At 41.7% G+C, this 25,624-nt stretch overlaps 2 protein-coding genes across 3 annotated transcripts in view; one reads left to right on the forward strand and one right to left on the reverse strand.

Annotated features, from left to right (window-relative positions):
* Positions 1 to 21,331, forward strand: part of FKBP1B (FKBP prolyl isomerase 1B) — a 65,587-nt gene extending 44,256 nt beyond the window's left edge. For both annotated transcript variants that reach the window (XM_040597749.1, XM_040597748.1), the window contains exons 3-4: positions 12,854 to 12,966; positions 15,619 to 21,331. In XM_040597749.1, coding sequence (XP_040453683.1) covers positions 12,856 to 12,966; positions 15,619 to 15,747 — 240 coding nt within the window. In that variant the 5' untranslated portion in view covers positions 12,854 to 12,855 and the 3' untranslated portion in view covers positions 15,748 to 21,331. The remainder of the gene's footprint in view (positions 1 to 12,853; positions 12,967 to 15,618) is intronic.
* Positions 21,332 to 21,623: 292 nt separating this feature from the next.
* On the reverse strand, positions 21,624 to 25,436 carry SF3B6 (splicing factor 3b subunit 6). Its single transcript, XM_040598192.1, has 4 exons — positions 25,407 to 25,436; positions 24,972 to 25,177; positions 22,447 to 22,585; positions 21,624 to 21,933 (listed from the first exon to the last, which is right to left on the reverse strand). The coding sequence occupies exons 1-4, from the start codon at positions 25,434 to 25,436 to the stop codon at positions 21,844 to 21,846; spliced, it is 465 nt and encodes a 154-aa protein (XP_040454126.1). The 3' UTR covers positions 21,624 to 21,843.
* Positions 25,437 to 25,624: the final 188 nt, after the last annotated feature.

Raw genomic sequence — 25,624 nt, forward strand, 5'->3', positions numbered from 1 at the left:
CTGAATTTAAATAGTTCATATTAGTAATCTGAAAACAAAGCAATAGCAATGTGTTTCCACTAGAATGAAACACTTCTGGTGAACATAAGGCTTTTTTAAAAAAAAATTATTTTTTAAGGCAAAATGTTTCATTCCATTTGACCCACAGTTGCATTTTCTTTGGAGTTTTGGATAAAAATGACATCCATTATTTTTCTGCAGAAAATAATGTGATTTGTATGTTTTTTGCCATTTGATTGTTAGGAATAGATGTCTACCAACTTCTTATAGTAAGTTACTCATATAGGCTGCTACTTTTTCAGTTACACTTACTGAGATGATAAAAGATAGCATGACCTGTGGTAGAGAGCTGTCTGGGCTACAGCAATTCCTCTGAGTTATGCAATATATTCACCATCTCTGTCTTTGCTTGTACAGATGATAACGTTACACATTTTGCTGTAGAGTCTATAATCATCTGGCTTTTCATTGCTGGTGTAATAATACATTTGTTTATTAAATGCTTCACTGTTCAGTCCATTCTCAACTTGTGTTGTTTTCCACTCTGTTGTGCTATTGATGTATTTTTGGTAATGTTGATCCTTGTCATTTGTGTCTATGGACTGGCTACTATTTCTATCTGTAGTATGTAAACTGGTGTCATTTACAATGTCTTTCGCTTGCAGCAGTCCTGAGTGTGAAAATACTTTTGCTTTTACGGTTTGTGCAGTCCATCCTCAAGCTCCTGCTAAAGGCAGCGAGAGCAGTGTAGGGACAAACCCTATGCAACATCAGGCACAACTGATCTAACAAGTCCTGGGAGAAAGGATTGGGGTTCAGGTCTCTGCCCATCCTGCTGACCTCCCTAATTACTGCTTGCTTAGTTTTCTCCTAACTTCCTTCTCCATTTCCAGCTCCCACACAGCTTCAAGGGGAGAGCATCAGTGGTGATTCTATTGAGTGTTTGGTTGACCGATGATGAGAACACCATCAGAAAAGGTGAAGGACAGGGTTTTAAATTCAGGCTTGAGGTGGAGTTGAATTGATGGTGCTCTTGGCAGGTGTGCATGACAGAAAAGGTGGGCAGCAGCACCCCCTCTGCCAGCCACTCTTGAAAAAGAATGAACCTTTCTCAGGCTTGTGCCTGTGCTCTAAAATTGGCTTCAAAGCTCTACAACTAAAATGGATGATGATGCTAAATTCTAGGAAGAGCTGAAAAGTGAGGTGCATCCTTGTATTTATTGTGTCCTGCTAGTTGCCGGTAGACTGCAAGTTACTCAGTGCAGACGCTTTCTGTGTCTCACCTTCTGGAAGTGCTTGTTTGTCTCCATTGCCTGCATAAGAAAGTTCTGATTCTTTTTCTGTCACTTCAGTAAACCTCAAGGGGGAAGTCACTAATAGATGATGCTCATCTGATTCTCACCCCTTTCTTTGAAGAGTTTCCCCTAAAACATTTATTTTGTATTCTCCTTGCTTCTTCCCTTCACTAGTCCAAGACATGAGTGGCTTGTTAAGTAGATGAAAATAGATACAGGCACTTGGAAATTCCTATTGTTCTCCAGAGAGACGACTGTCTAATGTCCAGCAGAGCAATGCCTAAGACCCATCTGTCAAGATAACAGCTGCCACTTTTTCCATAGTTCATTTATAAGATCACCGAGATCAAAACTTAGAGATGGAAAAGACCTATTTATAATAACAAACTGCACTGTTAATAGCTCCTTTCCACTGTGGCTCTGAAGATACTTTAAAGGCTTACTGAATGAAGCCTTTCAAGATACCTAAGGCAAAGTATAGTAATTAATAATATTATTGCTGGGTATGCTAGTGACTCTCTTTCTGACCTTGGTGAAACTACAGTCATTGTTTCACAGGGAATAAAATGAAGATGAGTTATATTTACACAGCTGTCTGGTGACAGAACGTATTCTTTTTGACATCCAGCTTTCTACTCTGATCACAGATGTACACTATTCCGTATTCTTGCAGGATTCTGCTCTGGAGAATAGTCCAGAGTGCATCATTCAACTTAGTTTTAGATTACCATTATCCAGGTCTTAAACTGCCACATGTATTTTTGTACTTTCATTAATATCAGGGGAACTATGCCAGTTTACACCAACAAGAATCTGCAACACCAGAAATTACGAAGAAAAATAGGAAACATATGTGGCAAAAAGAAGAATTTTGTAGCTAATATTTCAGAGCATACTCTCAGAATTTACTGGCAGAGATATATTTATGATAGTGCTAGGGTCTGCCTTGAAGCACGTAAAACACTGTTTACATTGAAAACAGTACTGCAAAAATACTTTTTTTTTTTTTTTTTTTTTTTTGTGAAACCAGGTGCATTCCTAGTAGGTGGGAAGAACAAACTATACATCTGTAGAAAGATTTGTTCCTTTGATGAGTATCTCATACATCGTTTAAAAAGACAGCCTAGAAAAATAACAGTATCTGAGTAAGACATTCTTCTACTGGAGTGCTGCAGCAAATGATAAAGGCTGCTTAGCAAAACGCTGGGTTTATCTGATCTTAACGGTAGGCTGAACTTCTGACAATATAATGAGGGTTACCCAGTACATAACTTGTTAATAAACCCTTCTCAGAGTTCATTCAAAGACTAGAAATGGCTTTTATCTTCTGTTATTTCTACAGCATGTTTACTGTATGTGTTACTACAGTAAGAGACTAGGTAGATCTAGGCAAATCTGGAGTCGCTGAGTCTAAAGGACCATAGGCAACATAATCCACAGGAAGGTGTTTGCTACGCAAATCAAAACCAGCTTGGTTTTTAAGTGCATTTTTTCACTAATCTTGACAGTGATCAGGTCATTTTGGGTGGAATTAATCTCAACTGTCTTTAGCTATCTAGAAGTGTATGCTCTGTCTATGCCAATGGAGAGAGTGCAGCATCTAGATACCTGTTCTTCTCCACTCTTGAGCAAGGGATTTATTCCTTGGGTGAAACAGCAGTCTGTTTCACTTGATTACCCTGGAAACTGTGTGTCATGCTGAAGTGAGGCCCCATGGTGGCCCCAGTGAAGTCATGTCTTATTTTCCTGCGTGGAATTGCAGGCAGGAGGGGATGATTCCCCAGGAATTCTCGGAATGCTTGTAAGGAAGGGGATATTACATAATGCCAGGCAGGAAGGTTATACCACATCTCTAAAATAAGACATATGACAGGGATGTCTGACCAGTCTAGCTCAAAAAAGTTGGATATCCTGCATAAAAAAGCATTTGACCTCTGCATTATGTATGTTTTATGTACATATGAGATAATGGTGGAAGGGCAGTGCCTCTGACTTTAGAGTGTATGTAATCTTGGCATATTCACTGCACCTTCTTACATAGCTCAGTCAACACCCGATTTTATAAACTGTGTTTTCTTCTCTGGCTGCATCTTGTGTGTGTGTCTCTCTCTCTCCAAGAATTTTTTCTCCTTCTTAATAAAGTAGTTGCTAAGTCCTTTGCACAATGTTAGATGATTGCTGTGTTTGTCAAGATGAGTTTCAGTAAAACGCTCCTCCGTGAAGGAGGTATAGCCATGCTGTGCATTAAGAAAGTTGGATGTGTTAAAGAACCAGATAAACAGGGACCTGCAGGAAAGGAAGAGCATTCATTCACAAGGGATGTGGAAAGAAATGCTATTTTTCAGTTCCAAATGTCCTAAAAGCCAGCATGCCATTTTAACGTTTTGGTGTTAAGCGGTAACACATTGAGAATATACTTTTTCATGCTCAAATTTATTGTCTCTGGGTATGCATAGCCTTTTAATCCAATGCCCTACTAGAAACAGGTAGATTTGTCATTAGGCTGTTGCTAGCTTAAACCAAGGGAATCAGAAGTGCTGCACTGATAAGTTAAGAATTCAGGACAGATTTTATTCAGAAGGAAATGAAGGCACATACTGGAAATCTAGACAGTTGAAAATCAAAAGATGCCAAATCTGGGACCAGCTCATCATTAAAGCACACTTAACTGCTGATGCAGTATTGTTGTATTGGGTTGGAAAGGTGTTACTTCTGGCAGGTCATTCAATATCCCCTTTCCCTGAGCAGAGGAGGAATTAACAAGTAGGGAAGCTGGTACTTTTCTCCCCAAACCCCTCTTATATGACCTTGGAGCCGTGCTCAGAGCATTTGTAAGAAATGTCTGAAGATCCCTTTCTGCTTTCTGTCATGTTTTTCCATCCTCCCTGCACCCAGATCTGTATTCAGAAGATTTGGTGACCTAGCTTGGGCACTTCTTGTGCTGTACACTGAGAGAGGGGTGGTTATCATGTTCACCTATTTCAGTGAGGTTTAACCCCCTGCTGAAGTGTGTAACTTCCCAGTGGAAGGTCATCTGCACATTCATATATGTACTACAGGCTAAAATATCAACTCCATACCACCATTGCATAGGCAATCATAAAGCAAAAAAGGGGCGGCAGGGAGTGCATGCGTGCATTGTTGCATAAAATGAGACTGAGAATGAAAGCAAGAAGGAAAAAAAGAGATTAATTGTATTGTCCTTTTATCTTGGTGGACTAGATGGCCAGAATTCTTTGGCCAAGCTCCACTGCATGTGTTCGGGTGGAAAGTCTTGCAAAATGTTTTCTTTGTATTACAGTCGTGCTCTCAAACTGCTCTTTGTGCTTCTTGGCTGGTACCAGAGGGGAGGGACAGAAAGACCTAGCCCAGTCAGGAACATTCCCTCTCCCTCCAGAACCTGTGTTACAGGACATGTACTTAGGGGTAGAGATGCAAGAGATAAAGTATATCTGTAGTTCTGTATCGTGTCTAAAAAGTTGCTTTAGATTTCGGTTGGCCTACTCATTAGCATACCCAGATTGACCTGATTCTGCCATGCTTATTCAAATGAAATTTGCCTTATGCTGCAAAGCATTTACATTTTACAGCTGAACTTTGTAATGGTAACAGAATCAAACCCTAAAATAAAATGACTGTTTCAAGGCAACAGGATACCAGAGGAATTGTTTTGGTCTCCTTACAATTAATGTAGAATATGCTTATTGAGCCTCATATCTGCCTTGAGGGTAAATCAACGTTTTCTTCTCTTTTAAAAATATGCAAATTTATAAAGCCGTTAGGACAAAATAATGCCTTTCAGTAGAGTGAACTAGACAACTGCATGTAATTTTCTTGGCTGTGAAGTCAAGCTAAGTGCAAGGCTCTTTCATATTGTCTTGTAGTTGTACGCAATACTGATATATTGTGCATGGTAATGCATTATTGAATAGTTTTCTGTTGTGTCTTCATTGCATGTTGTCAGCTACATAATAAATAATTGATTGTGTTGCTCTTACTCCAGATTAAAGATATATGAGTATATAATACATGAAGAAAATGAAGCAGCAAGGCTGCCTGTGTTGAAAGATCAACCGTTACTGAAGTGCGCTGTGGTAACAGGAACTAAGACGTGACCACCGCCGTTACCACTATCCATTTCCTATTTCTGTACTTTGAGTCAGTGATTGTTTGTCATGGCAACAAATGGCACATTCAAATCATTGCTGCTGCCTTTTTAAACAATAAAAAAGAAATTGTGGTAAAGAGCTGATATGCTGCAGAGATGCACCCCCAGTGTCTTCAACTGATAGCCCTCCAGACTGAAAAGTCCCTTGGAAAGATTAATCATTTTCTGAGTGCCTGAAAACTGTCAGAAAAACACGGTCTATACTAGCAAATCCTTTTTTCCTCCAAAGACTTTATTTATATTAAACAGAGGAGGAGTTAGCAGGGAAGAGTGAGTTTGTGTTGCAGTAGTACTAGACATCTCTCGTTGAACCTTTCCCTTGAAAAGCTATGCTTCTCTCTGTTCAGTTGCCAAAGTCCCCATACAGGACACGGTAGGCCCACGATTCAAACGTAGCATAGGAAACGAAGCATCCTCCAGCTCGAATTCAACACTCTTTATTTCCATTACAACAGTCATCATTTCTGATGGAAACAATTTTCATCAGTAAAATTGATGAGATGCCAAATTTGTGCAGAAAAGAGTTTGCTGTGGAAGTCAAATCAAGGAAATCAGAGGCATGCACTACTCAGTGTGGTTGTTTGGAAAGAGGCTCGTGGCCAGGTGTAACTACAGATTCTGGGAGCTGTTGTAATGATGAAAAGGTGTCAAACAGTGAACTGTGTTTTGAGATAATAATGAAATGGCAGATGAAGATGTAAGAGGTGTGAGAGATCTGGCTTATGCAGATCTGGAATCTGATGGAATGAGCTGGAGAGCTGAGGTATGTTAGGTCCTCTAGGCATTTCCCTGGGAAGCAGAAACACAAGGCACCAACTGTATTGGCCTAGAAAACTGTTGCCCAGATCTCTCCGTTTAACAGTAAGACATATGGGAACTGTTCTTGTTCCTCATGGGAAACCACAAGTTTTTCAGGTGTGTTAGCATGAGACTTAGCTGTGACCTAGGGGGGAACGCCACTGAACGCAGAGGAGTTGTCTTGCTTTACCACAGTATGTCAGAACAGAGCCCTGAAGAGAACTGATCTATTTTAATGTAAAATGTGAATAATACTGCTGAAATCAGTGGAGTTCTGCTGGTGTAAACCAACCTAGGATGTGATTTGTGACTTTATGAATGTGTTTCTCCCACCACCTCTATGCAGTTAGGCTGAACTCCTCTGCTTTGCTGAACTGTGTCTTTGTCTATACGCCGTGAAGGTGTCAAAGTTGACACAAAGGCATATGTACAGTTTCTAGAAACATTCTGATAATATGTTTTGTAGACTTAAGTGTATATTAGTAATAGTTACAGGCTGTAAGGGGTGTGTGTGTCAGAATTTCCAGCCTTTGTGACATTCTTCCAACAGAATATTGACATATTTTGACATAGAAACTGTATTTTGAGGAAAAAAGTACACACTTGAGATCAAAAATTCTTAACCCACAGCAACACTAACTACAGCACATGCTGCCTCTGAGTCCTAGGAGCCAAACTGAACGGGAAGCTTGTAACAGCACAGATTTATTACAAGTCATAATTGCAAAGGTGATTGCATTAAACAGCATCAAAATATAGTCCCTGTCCTGAAGAACATGTCCTAGAAACACCCGAGTAGCTGCTCCTCTTTCTGCTGCCAATCTGTGTTCAGAAAGTAGCTGTCTTCAAGTGTATGTATTGCCTTTTTGTTCTGTAGGTAACCAGTTTGAAAAAATAAGGTAATGGAATGTTTTGCAGATAAATGTTGCTGTTTTTTGAAAGCCACCTATTCAATTTATTCCCTTAACACTTGTAAGTGAATCCCATTGTACAGCATAAAAGGAGAGTAACTAGTGAAATCAAGGGATTTGTCCTGGATTAGGATCTCCATCTTCTGATTCCCAGAATGTGTCAACACTACAAAGACAAATAATTCAGTAAGCGCTGGAGCCAGTGAAGCCTGGGATGCAATTTGGACAACTTCATTTAGGTATGGATGGATGAGTTAATACCTCCTCACTAGGGCCCTATAAAAAGCTGGCAGTCTAGCATTTAAAATTAATGTTGTTAACTTTTTTAACTCTTGTAAGTTAGTTGACTGAGAATGATAAACAATTCCGGGAGGTTATTGCAGTCCTAACGTTTAAATCTAGGTGGGATGAATCATTCTTGGAGATACCTCTCTTTCTCCGTTAACTGTGGAAGTAGCCTAGGTGACAGGTTCAGACGCAGTTTCTATCCTTGAGATGGCTAATGTTAGTAGTGGGATTTTACACATAAATTTTCCAGATTCAGGCACGAAAGCTTGAAAGGCTGTCATAGTTTAACCCCAGCCAGCAGCTACGCCCCACACAGCTGCTTGCTCACTCCCCCTGCGGCGGGATGGGGGAGAGAATCAGAAGAGTGAAAGTGAGAAAACTCATGGGTTGAGATGAAGACAGTTTAATAGGTAAAGCAAAAGCCGTGCACACAAGCAAAGCAAAACAAGGAACTCTTTCACCAGTACTCATCAGCAGGCAGGTGCTCAGCCATCCCCAGGAAAGCAGGGCTCCATCATGTGACTTGGGAAGACAGATGCCATCACTCTGAATGTCCCCCACTTCCTCCTTCTTCCCCCAGCTTTATATGCTGAGCATAACGTCATATCATCTGGAATATCCCTTGGGTCAGTTGGGGTCAGCTGTCCCAGCTGTGTCCCCTCCCAGCTTCTTGTGCCCCCAGGCCCGCTCACTGGTGTGGGGTGGGGTGAGGAGCAGAAAAGGCCCCGACTCTGTGTCAGCGCTGCTCAGCAATAATGAAAACATCCCTGAATCGTCAACACTGTCTTCAGCACAGATCCAAAACACAGCCCCATACCAGCTACTGTGAAGAAAATTAACCGTAGCCCAGCCAAAACCAGCACACATGTGGTCTATGGAGGGCCTTTGGTGTTCTCTCTCCATCCATCTTTTGTATAGATATTGGTTTGGATGTGGTTTGGGGCATGGTTTTGTTGGGACCAGAGGTGTAAGTTAGGTGTCTGAATAGCTGGGCTGGCTCTGCGGAGTTGTGTTATGTGGTTGGTTGAATTCCCAGCTGAATCATTTCCAGATGAAGGAACCCTCTGGTATAAAGAAACTTAGGCTGTGGTCCAGCTGCAGCTTTCATGTCTTTCCGTTCCTGACCTCTCATCCATAATACAGGTTCTCTGATACTGTATTATTTGTCTTGGTAGAAGCTTTTACAGGATCTTCTTCCCAGGCAGATTTCTGTTCGTGACATGCATAGGATCTTTATGTCAGTATGAACCCTACTCCTCTGTCAAACTTGGCTGAAATTGGCTGAAAGATTCAAAAGTTATTAGGCAAGTACAGACAGTCATTAGCCCTCTCCCCTTAGGAAACAGGCTTAAATCATGTATCTTAGCTGAGGTTGACTGGCCTCAGTTAGTTAATTCATGTTAAAAGAGTAGTGTAGAAAAATCTATTTTAATAAGAAATTACAGCCTGTGTTAAACCTAGATTGAAGTTTTGTTCTAGCCCAAATGGCATTGCATTTTTGCAGTTTCAATGGATCCCTAGTCATATTCCTTAACAAAATCATTTGTCTACTCTTTGATCTTCAGCCTCAAAGAGCTGAACTTAAGTGATTCAGCAGGAACCATGATCTGAACATCTCCTTTTGTACAGCCACCTATTTTTTAAAACCTAATCTTAATAAGGACACCTTATTAGATCAGAATATTTTCAAATCCGCACAATATTATGATAACTGAGGTTTTACAATTAATTATTTTAATATGACGATAGTTGCCTTTCAGCATCAAATGTAAGGTTATTAGAACAAGTAAGCATACAGGCATCTAGATGTCCTTGCCCACTCAAAACTCTTATTTATTGTTCTGACTTTGCAAAGCAATGCCATTGTTCAGTTCCAGATTGTGGGTTTTTTTCTCCTTGTTAGCTACATAAATAAAGGTGCTAGCAGACTAAAGATGGGCTTCCATTGTTGTTGAAGAATATTAACCAAATCAATTTTTCCACAAAAAAAAAAAAAAAATAAATCAATTGATGCATTAGCAAGAGAGAAAGTAAAACATTATGCTCTTTTAGCTCCCAGGAGCCTGAAGAGTTGACTCTAACTTTCAGAAATAGAGAGATAAGAAAGATCTAAAGTTCAGATCTAAATCCAGATCGTAACTTCTCCAGGGCACATGGGGACTGTGACTCATTTCTAAACTAGATGTGCATTTAAAGGGCAGTCACGTAAAAATTGACCCTCCTGCCAGAGCTTTGGCGAATATGAACATGTCTGACTCTTTGAATCCCAGTTTGTCCTCCAAGATCAGTAAAGTGGGGTGGTGACAGAGGAGGTTACATTTCTGAATTCATCACCTGAGGAGTTTTCAGCCATTGCTGAAAATAGGTTGTTGCTGTAAACAGAAGCTGCCTGTTTTCTTCTACAAGGCCTAACACATCTTCTGTAGGCTTTTGATGGTGAAATGAGAGTCAGTTTTTATGTGATATATGTTAGACTAGCAGGCTCGTGGGCAGATGGAAACGTTATTTTAAATGGGAAACGTCCAGTGGCTGTTGTCAGGCTCTCTGAAGAGTTAATCCTGGTTCTGCTGCCAGTTTGATGTGTGGTATTTAGTAAGCTATCAGACCTTTAAGCTAGGTATTTTAATAGGATTTAGTTAAAAAACGAAGTGAAAGTGTACTAAAGTGTTGTGGAACTTTGCACCTGTATCTGAACTTCCAGACTGAGGCTGTTTTATAATAAACATCTGCCTCCTTAGGCTGCTGTGAAGAATAATTAATGTTTGAATTCTGCTTTGAACATGCAGAGTGTAATGACAGTACTAAGTTTTAATATTAAAACTATTAAATATTGGAATTCTCTAATAGTCTGTATCCATTTCATATAATCATAAGTTTTTATGATGTGTTTAAAAAGAAAATTGCTTTGAGGAAGTACTGCCATTTAAATTTAAGATCAAATACTTCAAAAAGGATTATATGATATGCCTGAGAGTTCCCCCGGAGATGCTTCTCCCTGCCTGCCCTCCTCCATATGCAAGCTGGTTTTCTACGTTGCAAATGAACCCATGTTTGTCTGTAGCTAGAAAGCCTTGTGCAGGCAGCTGGTGCGACTTCCCAGCCTGCGTGAAGGGCATTTAGGGATGTCGCTGAGCCAAAACACTGCATAATATGTGTATGTACTTGCATCAGAGCATACGTAAAGTCCTTCATTGTTATGCTGTGAAAAACTTAAGGAATATGGCAAGTGCTAATGGTGAAGGTTATGAAACATACCTTACGGGGAGGTTGTTCAATAATTTTCCTCCTAAGGCCTTATACACACACACAGACATCTCTGAAGTACCAACTTTGACAAACGCTGAACTTGGTCAGCAACTAATTTGCCTTAATATGGCATTTGGTTTTAATATTGATGTAAAATATCTAGACACAGAACCCCACTGGAGCAATCAAATACTGTGTACCCATTACTGCAAATTCAGAATGCCATCACCACTGATTTAACTACTAATGAATTTGGAGACATCTATGTCTGAGCTAATTGTTTGGACTTCCCCTTATGTTCATTGCAGAGAATCAGGCACTGCTAGGATGCAATTCATTATGTCCTAATCTAGATCCCTAGATTTGGTTTGAATTGCCCTCTGAAAGTGCATTTTTCTCTGTCTTCATTATAGAGGGAAGCAGAGTAATTAGTTCAAAAGTAGCTGGCTACATCTTAAAAGCATGAAGGCTGGTGAGATGAATCCTACCTTTTAGTCTTTGTTTTTCATTCTGGCATATCTCTTTCTTTTTACTTTTGATTTGTAACACAGACTTTTTAAGCAAGCAGAATATTACTTTTTTTGTTGTTGTTTGGACAATAACTGATGGTTTTCACTGGAAAATAAAACTTGGGAATCAAACTGGTTTATTAATATAACTGCTTTAATGAAAAGAAACGTGTGTCTCTTTCATATTGGATCATAAAGTCACTATTTCTTGGCATTTTCTGTCAAAGCTGTGCTTGATAATATTTTTTTCAACCAGAAACTTTCTCAGATATTTACTTATTAATGAACTTTCCTTTGTGCAGCACCTTGCTTGGGAGAGGCATGGTACATGCCCAGAACATAGGCACTACTGCATTACAAAGGAAGGATTTACTCTAACACATAAATATCAGCCCAACCTTGCCTTATCCAGAGTATAGCATTTTGAAAGAGCAATTACAAGGTACTTTTAAGTTGAAAGCTACCATAATTATCCACTGTTTAGAAAGAGAATGAGAATACCTAATCACCTAGAGCTCTGTGAAGGTTTATCCATGTGCAGTAGAATCTGGGCATGTGTTTATAATATATAGGTTGAAACAGTGGTGTGCCCATCAAAAGGAACGAATAAGGTGTTCTGTGACTCTCTTGTGGCTGAATGAAAATATAAAGAATAAGGGTAGTAGAGTATTCATATCAACATCCCTGGTATTTTCATATTTTTGAATGCAGAGTCTTTTCCATTCTTTCTCTACAAGGAGGAGGAAGCACATGCAATTGTAACGTTGTGTAGAAGTTTCACAGGCATGGTGGGGAATGGCCACATTTGTGAAATGCACAATCATTCTAGTACTCCTGAGTAAATCAAGTTGGGAGAGTAAACAGTCCAAGATACCAAATATTCCTTCTAGGTATGCTGGTATAAATTTACAGGAACAAGTCAAAGGAGCTGCTGTGTACTTCCAGATGTTTAACTGGCAGCAAATTTAGCTCAAGAGGTCCCAAACCTGAATCTACATCCCAGCCCTTTGAAGTCGGCGGAAGGCTCCTGTGGACTGTGGTGAGCTTTGAGCCACACATAGCAACAGCCCGCTGGCTACCAAACATGCACTCCTCAAGGACTACTCCCTTTAGTTAGTTCTACTGTTAAGAGAATACCTTAAAATAAATGGCAAGTATTTAATGATAAGTAAACCTAGTCAAAGTTATGTTAAATTTGGTTTCTTTGTCTGTAGGCTTGTTTTTTGTGTTTAGGAGCAGGTGTGGATCAGGCACATGCATTGGGATTCCCTCCTTTGCTGCTTCCCACTTGTTCCTTGCCTGCTTTTATCTACTTAGGTGAGAAGCTCCACTGTGCAAGCCACAGCTCTTCTGTATGTCTGTGCAACATTTGGTGTTGAGCTTATGAGCTCAACATTACATTAAGAATAATAAGAATATATTTCCATTTTAGAGCCTAAATTACTAGAAAGCAAAGGTAAAAATACGGTACCACTGCATTTGACTCTCCTGCCTTATCCATTTTGGGTGGGGTTTCGAAGTGAAAATGGAAATGGGCAGTTGATGTAACCAAGACATTAATTTTTCAGTCCTTTCCTCCTTCCCAGCATTTAAGTTTAGCTGTAGCTCAGATTGAAACTCTGTGTCTTGTTTTGGCAGGAATGCTACAGAATGGAAAGAAGTTTGATTCCTCCAGAGACAGAAACAAGCCTTTCAGGTTCAAGATTGGCAGGCAAGAAGTCATTAAAGGATTCGAAGAAGGTGTTACACAGGTACAAAGAAATTATTCTGGCAGAACTTTGAGCCAACTGAAGGGTGTGCGAGCACAGCAATGTCTGGTGCAATGGTGACAAAACCACGGGGAAATTGCAGTGTAGGATACAGAATGGTTTTCTGAAAGTGTGGTCCGTTCGAGCACAGTATTTCCTGTAGTTGTCTGTCTGTCCAGGGGCATCCCCTACTCATGAGGTTTTCCACGTGGTATGTGTTTGGGAGGGGAGAGGCAAAGTCCCCTCCCCATGTGCCAGTGTGCCACATAAGCCCCGTGACTTTCCATGGGCAGCTCCACAAACTGTGGACTCTGAAATGTTCCAGGTGGCAGCATTTTTATGGAGTGGCCTCTATTCAGCTACTCCATAAAAGTCCAAGCTGCCGTTTTTGATGACAACCGTGGCCAAGCTACAGATTTTGATCCTTACTGAATAAGGTACCAAACTGCACTGTTAAATTTTTATGACTTAAAGCTCCCAGCTACAAAATTTAACATTCAGTGACCAACCCTACACTGAGAAAAAGGAAATTGCACTCCATTAATTACAGTTTGAGTGCCAACACAGTACGATCCTAAAAGAGCCACACAATGCAATTAATTGCTTTTTGTCAGCAGTGTTGTAGGGCCCACTACGTGAGGGGTGCAACCAGCCTGCTCAAGTACCAGAGTGAACAAAATCAGGGTGCAGATTCCTCATGACTGCCCGTTCCAGGGTCCTAGAGCTCAGTGTTGGATGAAACTGCTTAAATATTATTACAGGAGGAACTGTAACAGGAACAACTTCTTATGCTTAGAGAGAAGGGAAGAATGCAAAATAAGAAACAATCCATGGGGGAATGAGCCACTATGCTGTTCCAGGAGGGGTTGAAGAGAAGATGGTTTCCAGCCCTGTGGAGAAAGCAATGCAAGCATTCCCTTCTCTCCAGCCAGAGAAGAAGTTCATTTGAGGAAACCTAGACTCTCTGAAAAATACCTACCCTCCTCTCAAGGGTTTGAGTTGGACTCTTTACTATTTGCTTTGCAATAAGGCCTAAGAGTAGCTCAGCACCCCAGTGTACTGTAGAAACCAGAAGCCAGTGCAGATAAAGCAGTGGCAGCAAGCACGGGGTGAATCAGTTTGTCCCTTCCTTGACCACTCTCGCTCCCTGACTCCTGTCCCTTCATTAATAAGTGGCCGCCGAAAGCCATTCCAGTGATTGGTGTGGGAACGCGCTGCCCTCTGCTCCTCCTAGTGATCACTGACTGAAGGCCAGTCTGTGGCTGCTTCCTTCCACTCCAGGGTTTTGAGGGGTTTGGGGAGTGTGATTGACACAAACTGCTTTGGAAAAAGGCAGTTCGCTATGTCTAGCATGCAGAGTTTTCAAACCTTGGTTTAATGACTGTCAGATGTCAGCAGTGTCTGCATTTCTCTCCTCAACTTTGGACCGTTCAAGGTTGCCCCATGCCTAAAACCCGTGTGTGACTTACCAGCTGTCTGGTTTGCAGGGGCCCATCAGAGCAGCAGGCAGCCTGCTGCATGCAAACCCTTGCAGGGACCAGGGGAGGTCATCTGCTCTTACCCCCTCGTCCCCATGGTATGAATACTCCCTGAATGTGGGAAAGGTCATGTTCACATTTTTTTGCTATCAAAAGTGATCAAAGTTCAAGCTTTGGCATATTTTACAGGACCTGAAAAAAAAAATTCAACGGAAGATAGTGTGTGATCTGTAGTCCAGTGATGTGCCCAGTTTTGGGACAGAGGTGTGAGTTAAAATCACTGCTTCAAATCAGGGATTGTTTCTTGGCCAGTGAATATCCCATTACCAGTGTATGGTGCATGAATAGCAAATTGAGAATGCTCTACCGCAAAATACTCTGTTGGAAGAGCAGAGGTTTGATTCTTGATGGCCCAAATCTCAGTGAGCACCTCAGAGCTAGTCTGGAGCGAGACACATCGTCATTTCTGTCCATCCCAGGAACAAGGGCTCACTGCCGGAATAAGCAGCGCCTGAGGTGAGGTGGCTGCCCTCAGGCTTCGGCTGAGTTTAGGGAAATAAGTACCTCTTTTAAACATGATCTGTTTGCTTTGCATCTGCCCAAAAGCAGAAAGTTGGGTGCCTGCACCATTGGCGTTCAAGCAATGGTTCTGAAGTGGTCCCTGGTGGTGGCTGAAGAAGGAAGAATGTTGCTGAACACTTTTCAGCAGCTGAACTTGACTGATCTTATGAATACAAAGCTCTGGTCCTATCCATTACCGAGAGCCTTTTCCTAACACCTGCTGGTGGTGTTACATGCACCCTGCGCTCTGCAGAAGGGACTCAGGCCTTCTACTGCCGGCTCCAGTGTAGGCAGGCTGAACCAAACTGTGTTTAAAAGCCTTTGTGTGACTCCCGGATTGGCTCTGGCAATTTAAATAACTGCTGTGAGGAGCCAGAGGAGTCGGGAGATCTATCTCTGAGCTGCTTGTGGCAGCTTCAGCTTGAAGTTAACGATACAGTTGGACTCTAGTAATCTTAAAGGTCTTTTCCAACCTAAACAATTCTATGAATCTGATGATCCCAACTCTCCTCGATTCTGTAAATCTGCCACGTAGTGATTTGTTCTTTGTTTTCCTCCTAATACTGGTTTGGTTTTTTCATTTTCTCTTTTCCTTTCTGCAACATCCAAACCCCAGATGAGCTTAGGACAAAGAGCAAAGTTGACCTGCACACCTGAGATGGCCTATGGAGCCACAGGCCACCCTGGGGTCATCCCTCCTAACGCTACTCTCCTCTTTGATGTGGAGCTTCTCAGGTTAGAGTGAATCTTCTCGAGGGAGTTGGCTGGAGACATCTGTTAATAACCATCCCTTCTTTCTCACCTTGCCAGCAGCGGGAAGAATCTTCACTGGAATCCCAATCTTCCCTACTCAAGCTGTCCTGTCAATAGCACCTGCCATTCGGTTTCTTATGCCTTCCTTCTCTTTTTTAACTTTGTGGTGTCCGTATTTGCCTTTTACTAGAAGCTTTGCTTTGAGAAAAATATCTACCATTGTAACATTTTCAAGTTGTACATTTTATTTAATTTGCATGTAAGAAGAATTCACAGTGATGACTGAAAATATATATAAATATAAATATATATATATTCCTTATTGAAAAACCACTGCCTTACTGTACACTTAAAACCAAGAAGAAAAAAAAACAAACACAAAAGGTGCTCAAAAAAAATTCCAATGTACACCTTGTACATGAATGGGCATTAGCCAAACAGAGTTACCTGCGCTGCCACTTTTCTCAACTTGTACGTTATGCTTGCTGCTGTTTTAAAAAATACTGTCTCATTTAAGAATTAAAAGTATATATATAAAACAATAAACTCTTGATACTTTACCGTTTCTATTTGCTGTTTTTTTACTCTGGCCACTGGAATGCTTTTTGGTGTATAAGAAGTTCTTCAAACAGTCATCAACCCATTTTTTGTTTTATTTCTCCTCTTATGTGAAAATACACATAATTCCATGCCTGCTTCTGTTATAGGTGGCACAGTGGAAGATCTCTGTGGGACCAGAGGTCCCAGGAATGTGCAAGTAAGGGCTGCTGGGACAGAGGTTCCCTAACCCTCCATCTCCCTTGCCCTGCTGGCAGCCCTCAACTCTGGCCAGAATTTGGCTGCTGAAGAGATGGGAAGCGATGCTTCTCAAAGACGTGCAGTGCTGCTTCACTTCTATGTCTTTATAGCAGTAAAACAGTGTAACATTTTCTGCTGGGGCTAGGAAAGGCTAGAGAAGAGCAGAATTACGTACACCCACCTTACAAAACAAATCTGAACTGTGGGATAATGCGGCCGCTGAACATACGGGGTTTTTTTAGGCTGCATCTTCTGATGCTGTTTACACAGCCTGCAAACTTACTTTGTGTGCTGTGCTGCTGGCACTTGAAACCAAGCAACATTTATTTCATTTGATGGTTACACAAATTCACGAAATGCAGCTTCCTCCCCTGGAGACAGAAAGATGTGCAGACTGTCATTTACCTGGTTTTAGGAGCAGGACCTGAACAGTGAAGCTGCCTCTGTGCTGTTACTTTGTTTTGCCTGAATCTGATTTCTCACTTTTGGGCTTGCTTCTCCCATTTGCTGTAGAAAAAGAGGGCATCACTGGGTCACGATGTTTTTATTTAACTCCACTATAAACTATTGGCATAATTTTCAACTAATGGATTTTTTTGCTGGAAATTTTTCACACAGTTGTGCTATTTTCTCGTTTGTGTAAGAAGAACACACTTAGCACGAGCAGACAGACTGCAAAGCTACATAGGTCTCTCCAGGCGATACCTCCTGGAGAGAAAAGGAGCACAGAAAAGCAAGCCTGGCTGTCTGGCCAGTGACTGCAGCTCATGCTCTTCTTTCTGTAGGTGTTAATTTTTCCCACAAAGCTGCATTTGTTTGTTCATTACTAAGCCCACAGAGCCCAGTTCTTACGGATTATTACTCACCAGAGGTTGGTGGAGTGAAAAATTTTCTTGCTCCCCTCTCCATAAAGAAACAAAAGGCCTTTTAGGACCCTTTTTTTGGTGGAAATCTAGGATCACTGCAGCAGCCAGCTTAGACATCCACATTTCACTAATAGTTCTTTTATTTAGGACAGGATAATTTCCTGTTAATAAATAGGGAATTAGACCTGCAGGGTTTTGATGCCCACTAGGTCTCCCAAATTCTTTTAAATGGTCCCGGTCCCCTGTGCCACTACCCTGGCCTCTGTGGCTGATCTCTATTTCAGCACTGGGTTACAGCTGGCAGTTGGGTCATGGCAGTTGCAGATGTGAGCTCCTATAGACGTCTTGGTTAAATGTAACGTAGCCCTGTTGTGGCCGTTGAATGCAGGTCAACAGCACATCAGTCTAAAGCTGCTCCTACTGATGGCCCAGCCCAAGAGAAATACAGAAGTTTTACTCGGAGAAAATTAGTGCTGAAGGCAGCTGAATTAGCTAAAACCTTGGAAAAACTCAAGATTACCATGACTCTGATCAATCTGTAGTTGCTCGTTAAAAATAAAGAAAAAAACCCCATAAAGTATCTGCTTTGGGACATTTCCCACACACCTCAAAAACAAACAGTGACATGAAGGGTTGGCTCAGCGTACCTGGAATGGCCATGCATTCCCTGCATCATCTCCTGGTCCTGCTGCTGGCAAGTGTCTGCTGCAATAGGTAGGGCATCGCTCTGCCCTTCTGCTGGGTTTCTTACCAGTGACAAATGTGTTCCTGCTGGGCTTTTAAGAGCTGATCATATTCAGTCTTATCATCTCTATCTGCAGAGCTGCTGTGCACTTTCCTTTTGCCCTCAGCAGCACAACCCAGCCATTACCGAGTCTGTAAAATCCTTATTACAGCTGGTTGATGAAGCTCCCTCCCTCGTCACCCTTTCTCTGCAGAGACCTTTGTTGGAAGCAGAGATTATTACATTTTTCATGCCAATTTCATTAAAAAAAAAAAATCTGAAAGGAAAACTAATTGTGCTTTGTGATACTTAGGGAAATTAAGTCTTCAAGGAAATGTAATCTTCAGCTCTTTATTTGACTGCAAATGCGTTAATTTATTTAATTGTATCATCGATCAACATACTACATATAATTATTACCACTGTATAATGGATTGGAAAAAATTTACTGTCATTGCCTGTGTAATCAGATATGCTCTTGTTACTAATTTCTAAACAGCATCGATGGAAAAAAATGACCTTCCAGGCTTAATTTCATGCCCTACTTCCTGAAAAATTAAATGGGAAGTGAGCACACAAAAACCAGCACAGATGCAGAGTACAAGGCTGGTAACATCTGCCTTATTTGTTGCCCCCTCTGCCATTCATATAACTGAACTCATTTCCCTGTCCTTTGATATTACATTTCAAACAAAATCTTGAGCAGACCTCATCAAAACAATCCTCTGGGCATTCAATTTCCATTCCCTCTGTCTTGCAGGTACAAATTATTATTTCATTTTACATGTGCAGGGACACTGAAAGCCCTGAACAGGCACTAGAAGAAAAAGTATGAAATGGAATATTTAATGAAAGGCAGCAGCTGAGCTCTCAGAGAAATCAAAAGCTGCTGATCTTGAGGATTCATTGAAGGAATTTTTATTAATCTTATTACCCTAAAGAACTGCTTTCTATATATGTTTTTCAAACAGCATCAAATCCTCATCAAAACAGACACTGCAGTGCAAGCACCATGCTCTCCGCTATTGACAGAAGGAATGTGGTATTTGCATATGATTTTAAACAAGGCTGGCAGCATGTGGCACCATTATTGGCACATTGATACTTTATCGCTATTTATTACAATTTATTAGAAGCATAAATCCAGCATGGTAACAGCACCTCCAGTTCCTGTTACAGCAAGGGGTCTTCTAAATGCCCAGCAACTGGTGTAAACGGCCCCAGTTACCCTAGTGTCCGGCACGCCTGTATTTATATACATGGCATACATATATGTATACAGGGGGGCAGTTAGTGAACATCCATAGCTTTTTAAAGGTTACGTAGAAGAAAGCTCTCCAATAGCATTGCATCAATTTAAACATTTTTAAGGCAAATTGGGTTTTGCCTGGGCAACTTAGGTTTGTATTCATCTGATGGGTAAGACCTGAAAACCAAGCTGGCATCAGAGGAGTAACTGCTGGCCTAACCACCACAGATCCCAGCTGCTTTACATTTAATGCATGTGCATCCCAGTGCACCTGACAGTACAGGGCTGGGCAAGGGGGACAGCTGGCAATGATACTGCAGCAGAGCTTTGTTTCTGTGGTTCACAAATGTCAACCCAGCTACTAACGGGCTCAAAGTCTCCCATCGCTGTTCCCAGCCTCGGGGACAGGTTACTGCAGCCTGCAAGGCTTCTTGCTGCGAAGAGCAGCAGCTTTAAGGGCAGGACACATGTATGGAAGAACCACAAACTAAGGACAAAGCTCTTCACCACACACACTAAACACAGCTCTCACGCTCGTCCCAAATGCCTGTCTGCAACAGAAGGCAGACCTGTCCCAGTAGGACACTTCCTGGTGAGGCGCTGGATGGGATTTCCAGCACCAAGCCATTTCAGCTGCCTCCTCCCTGCTGCTCAGGGTGAAACAGCCAGCTCCAAGTGTCACTGCCACCCTTCCTGCTCCTCCCAGCTGGGGACAGACTGCACAGCACATGGCAACAGCTCAGGACCTCCTCCAGGTGAGAGCTGCACCTTGGTACCCACAGCAGGGCTTCCCTCCCCATCATCAGACACTGAACCTGTGACCATTCAGGTTCATATGGGGACAATGCTCTACAAATTCTTACCTGTATCACAAATACTCACATGACAAGTTATTTCCTTTCTAAAAGGAAAGGTTACATGCAGAGGCAGCACAGCTTAAGGCAAGCCTTGATGAAAAAAGCAGAACTGTGTAAACACACATTAATTTTTTTACTAAATGGACACCAAGGACAGCATGGTTCTTTAGGTGACAGATTTCAATGAAAATCTAAGGATAAGAAAGTGGAAACATTCCTTTTTAACAGTACGGTGCACTGAAAAAAAATTTAAACTACAAAACCTCAGGCAAAGTGTATTTGCATGTGCCCATGTTCTACACCAGCTAGAAGGCATCTGGTCAGGGAGTTAAACATCACACCCAAGCAAATAAATCCTCCCAAGGCAGGATACAGCCAGCATTCACAGAACTTCCAGCTGGTTCAGAACAGAGGCAGAGGTTATTCTTTTCCACTTCCAAAATACACTGGTTATACATACTTTGTATCATGCTAATTTTTGTTCATAGGATGAGTGTTGGGGAAAAAAAAAAGAATTTTTAAATCTGTTTTTCCTCCACCAGATGCTATATTTAAAAATGTATGTACATAAAATATATTACAGTTCAAACACAGAGTAGAAAACAATCGCGCTACAGGTATTTGAAATTACCACCTTCATCTACTATCTCATTTCGGTCAAGTGTTCTCTACTTAAAATTAAAAAGTGTTAAGTTTATTCCCGTTGCTGCTACTAACCTCAGTACAAACCTGGCACATGCAATAAACATCTCGTACACCATTAAGTCAGCCCTGCAGCAACCCACTCTTAGAACAATATTAGTTTACTGCAGCTTATCAGTTTTGTCTCAATCACTGGGAACAAGGTATTCTGCCTGAAGTCACCTAAGCAGCTGGGTTCTTTTAAAAGGGCATTTATTTTCTAGAGTTTGTAAAAGAAACTTTGTTATAAATGTGGATTTGGGGTGCTTTGTTTCCAGTAAGAAGTAGTCTAATGATAATGTAATGGAGTTAGGCTCCATCAAACATTCCTGGAGGGAGAAAGGTGCAATAATTTGTGTACCATATATAGGTGTGATGAAGTATCAAACCACACTTTCTTTCTTTTTTTTAAAAAAAAAAAGTACAAAAATTCCTGTGGCAGGGAGACTAGTTGCAATACTCCATTTTCAGAAAGTAGCAAGTGAGGTTCACCTCCACGCAGACAGCTCAGAGAACCCCTGGAGCCAGATTCCCAGGCTGCCGTGCTTAAAGATCTACCCTGGAGACCGGGCAGAACTTCAGGAGGTGTGAAACACTCAGCCTGCTTGGTCCCATTTTGAGAGGTCCTGCTAGAAACAGGACTGTGGTTATGTAGCATTTACCAGGTCACCCTTACAACATGGAGAAGTCATGTCCATTTAGGGGGATTTAATCTTAAAGCAGATCTTCCGATGTTTTACATTTAATTCTAACATGAAAACCTAAAGACTCAAATTACAGCTTATCAATTTTTTTTAAAAAAAGTTATACTTCACGGAGAATTCCCATGTTTAGTTCAAGAACTCAGTGGCAGGGCTTCAAAAGAGCTGAACTCAACGGCAGGGCTTGGAAAGAGTTTTCCCAAAAGATCAGTTTATTTTGGTGGGTCTGTATTAATTCCGTATTTTTCCTTGAGAAGCTTAAGCTGTTCCTCTTTCTTCTTTGTGTCCATCTTTTGGAATGCCTGTCATTAGGAAAATAAAAGATGTGAGAAGAAATAATGTAATAAAAAATATTTCATGATGTTATTTCCCAGTAACTGCAACCAGCATCACTACAAACTACATCAACATCACACAAAACAGCGTTGTTTTAATTCTTGACCTCCGACAATGCCACGGTACCCTGGATTCCATCAGCAACAGGTAGAACATCAAGAACAAGAGGCTTTTTACCTGTAAACAAGCTCATACAGCCTGTTGCAACTGTGCAGTTTTAAGGCCCCCACTTCCTCTTGCCCAAAGTCCCATCTCCAGAAACGTGTTTTTCACACCCTTGGTCCAAAGATACGGTTCTTTGCATACAAATCACCAAGTAAGGATGAAATCCTGATAAATTATCTAATCCATTCCCTCTACCAGTTTGGATTTATTTCTCAAAAATACCCAAGCAACTGTCTTTTCAAACTGTGTTTTTTCTTGTGCTCACTATGTTCACAGGTAACTTTAAAAAAAAAAAAAACGCCACATGTACGTACCCTGTTTGCATTATAGTACAAAACGACAAGGTATCTGTTGCACACATTGAATCCCGACAGGTGGTCACAAGCATTTTTGGCATCAAAGATGTCTTCATAGACCACATAGGCTGTTCCTCTAGTTTCAGGAGTGTTTCCACTGCAAAGCAAGATCAGTTTTAATATTAAACAAAATGAACAAGAAATAGTTCTATTAGTCTTCAGCAGTGACTGAGATCAGATTCAACTATCCAACAATTAGATGCAACTGCACTAGAAATCCATTTATTGTTATTTTTTTCCTAGACATTAAAATACATCCCTGCTTTCCACACCAATCTCCACTTACAGTTCAGTCTCAGAGATGACAGGAAAATGTGAGTGTCGTGTGCTATGTTATGCCTCTTAAGGAAAATTCACCTCTCCACAACAGATATCAGAAACTGTTCCTGTCAGGGGTTGTTATATTTCTTGAAATACTTTTTTATTACAGCAATTGGCTTGTTTTGTTTAATATTACAAGGCTGGTCTGTCAGTTAATGGCTGTCTGGATCAGATGTCTCCCTAGGACAGAACACAGCTCCTGGCACATCACAAAGTCAATTTAAGAGAGTCAAAACAGCCCCACAGGTGCAAGACCACTCGAGACGCAGAGCCATCACCTATCAGACCATCAATTCAATTTCCTTTGCCTGAGGGACAGGAACACATCTGGGCATGTAACGCTAACTAGCCCAGAGAGACTGCAGAGTTTACAGATCCAAAATATCTCAGCTAAAAGACAGTTATAGCAAACTTAGTAATCAGAAGAACTCTCTCTAAGGTGCTTGCTTCTTAGAAGAGGACTCCTGAGGACAAATGCTATCAAACTCGTCCACACCAGGCTGTGTATAAAAACAAAAAGGAGAATAGGATAAAAACTGCAAAGCACAAAAATCATTACAAATGGAGTTCCATGTTATGCCTTGTCTTACGACGACGTTAGGATTTCTGTGGAAAACAACACCGATCGGTAGTTCTGAACAATCCATGGGGATGCTGCCTCAAGTTCCCTGTTGGACACATAAGCCAGCATGTCGCTCTGATGGAAAACTCCCCTCATATGTCTTAATACTTTTATGGCCCACTGCCATGCTGTTCCAACCTACATTTTTAGAAACCTTAAATATTAGTTCTCCTTTACGCTTATCAGTAAAGGATTCCACCTATTTAGCCAAGCAGTAAGTTTATTATGTCCTCTGTTCCTTTAGCCACATCTCATACAGCGAAGCACAACAAAAGTGACTGGGGAAGGATCTCATGAGCTACACCTTCCAATGCAGCATCAGCAGCATGTGTCCCCATCCTTGTTTGTTCAACAAAGGCAATTCCGTAGGTAAAACTCACTTTATTCAATACACTGAACAACCATTTTTAATCAGTATGATCTGAAATGAGCCCTTTATTTGGGTAGCTAAGTTTGGTCTGTTTAACTGTTAACATATTGACATCTTACATACTCAAAGCAGTTAAACAAACTGTGGATTAATTACCAACCCCAGTCTCAGAGCATGGGGAAACGGTTACATAAATGTCAAGGATACATTCTGCTCTAATCCCATCAGCAACCTAATCAAGAACTCAGAGATGCTGCCGGTTATTTTGCCACCATCCAATACATCCAAAGCAATACAAAAACTCCCATATGAAATATAAGCTACGCTTGCTTTCTGTTTGTACAACTATTGAAATGTGACTTACAATGTTTTAAGTATTAGACACCAAGTTTTGTTTCCTCCCTCTCCAAGTCATAAATATTTTTCAGAGCAGAAAAAAAAATAAATTCTTTAATATGAGTGTCAATACTCCAACCAGCCTTACTACAGTTCTCAAGAGCTCTTCCTAAATTCCTGCTTCAGCCAACTCTTTCCACTAGAAACCTAGTGGAACATAACACTAACCAGATAAAATTATTGTTTAATTCGCAGCATTCAGCCAGTACTCAGGATAACAAGGAATATCAGGTCTCAGGTGTTCATTTGCTGTAGACATGTATACATATCTCCTTGCATTTTGAAACAAATAGTCCACGGACTATGCTGCTCAGGGACAAGCTGTATCTGACACACAGGAAGCTGTTCCTGGTATCTGTTTCTAGTCGCCAGGTCCAGCAGTAACATCTCTACTTTCCCATTAGTTAGGTATGTAATACTCATTAAATATGGGAACTGGTTGTATTCAACTTTTGCCTTTCTTATTTTTGCCTTTAGCTAAGGCAAAAGGTTAGCTGTATTTAAGATTCACTGAAGAGTGTGTCTCATTTTTACCAAGTTGTCTAAGTCCACATCAAATTTAAGCTTTTTCACCCTACCTACAGGCAATATTTTTTTCTAACAGATTCATACATAAGAGAAATACCATCACATCCACCTCTGGCACACAGCGACACTGCTAAAGCACGCTTAACTTTTTCAGCTGTGAAATCGAGTTGCTACCTACTGCACTAAGAACACTGACGGTAAAGTACATAAATTTCTCAATTTTTCAAATAAAACTAGAATACTTACACTCTGATTTGTCGAATAGGTCCGTATTTCCCAAAAATATCATACATTTCCTCCGCTGTGATTTTATACGGCAGGTTCCGAATATAAAGGATCCGATTGACCTCCGGGGGCAGCCGGATCTGATGCAGAAACAACACACACAGCGTCAGGCCTACGGCGCTCGCTGCACACCCTAAACGCAGCAGCCGATGTGCTAAGCCTTGAGGCTAACATCACCACTGAGAGGGCCTCACCAGTGCTTTCTGAACCCTTCACAGCTACAAAGTTACCTCAGACCAGAGGCCTGGCCGGAGGGGCCGGGCTGCCCCGGCCGGGGAGGGGGAAGGAGGCCCAGCCGGGCGGGAAGGCCTGCTGCCAGCCTCAGCCCAGGGAGCCGCTCCTCACCGCCCCGGCGGGCTGAGGCGGGCCAGGGAGGGCCCAGGGGAGCGCACTCACGTTAGCCCGCTTGGCCGCTTGCATCGCCATGGCGCCGATCGGAGGGGGGGGACCGCCTTGGAGAGAAACAGCGGCCGGGAAGCGGCCTGCCGGGCTGCGCGCCGCCGCTCGCCGCTGCCGCGGGGTACCCGGATGCTATCCCGGCATGCACCGCACCGGGAGCGCCCGCCCGCCGCCAGGCCCCCGCCTCAGCCCGGGGTCGCCACGCCCCACGGCCG

Source organism: Falco naumanni, chromosome 6 (assembly GCF_017639655.2).
Source record: "Falco naumanni isolate bFalNau1 chromosome 6, bFalNau1.pat, whole genome shotgun sequence".
NCBI classification, from domain to species: domain Eukaryota; kingdom Metazoa; phylum Chordata; class Aves; order Falconiformes; family Falconidae; genus Falco; species Falco naumanni.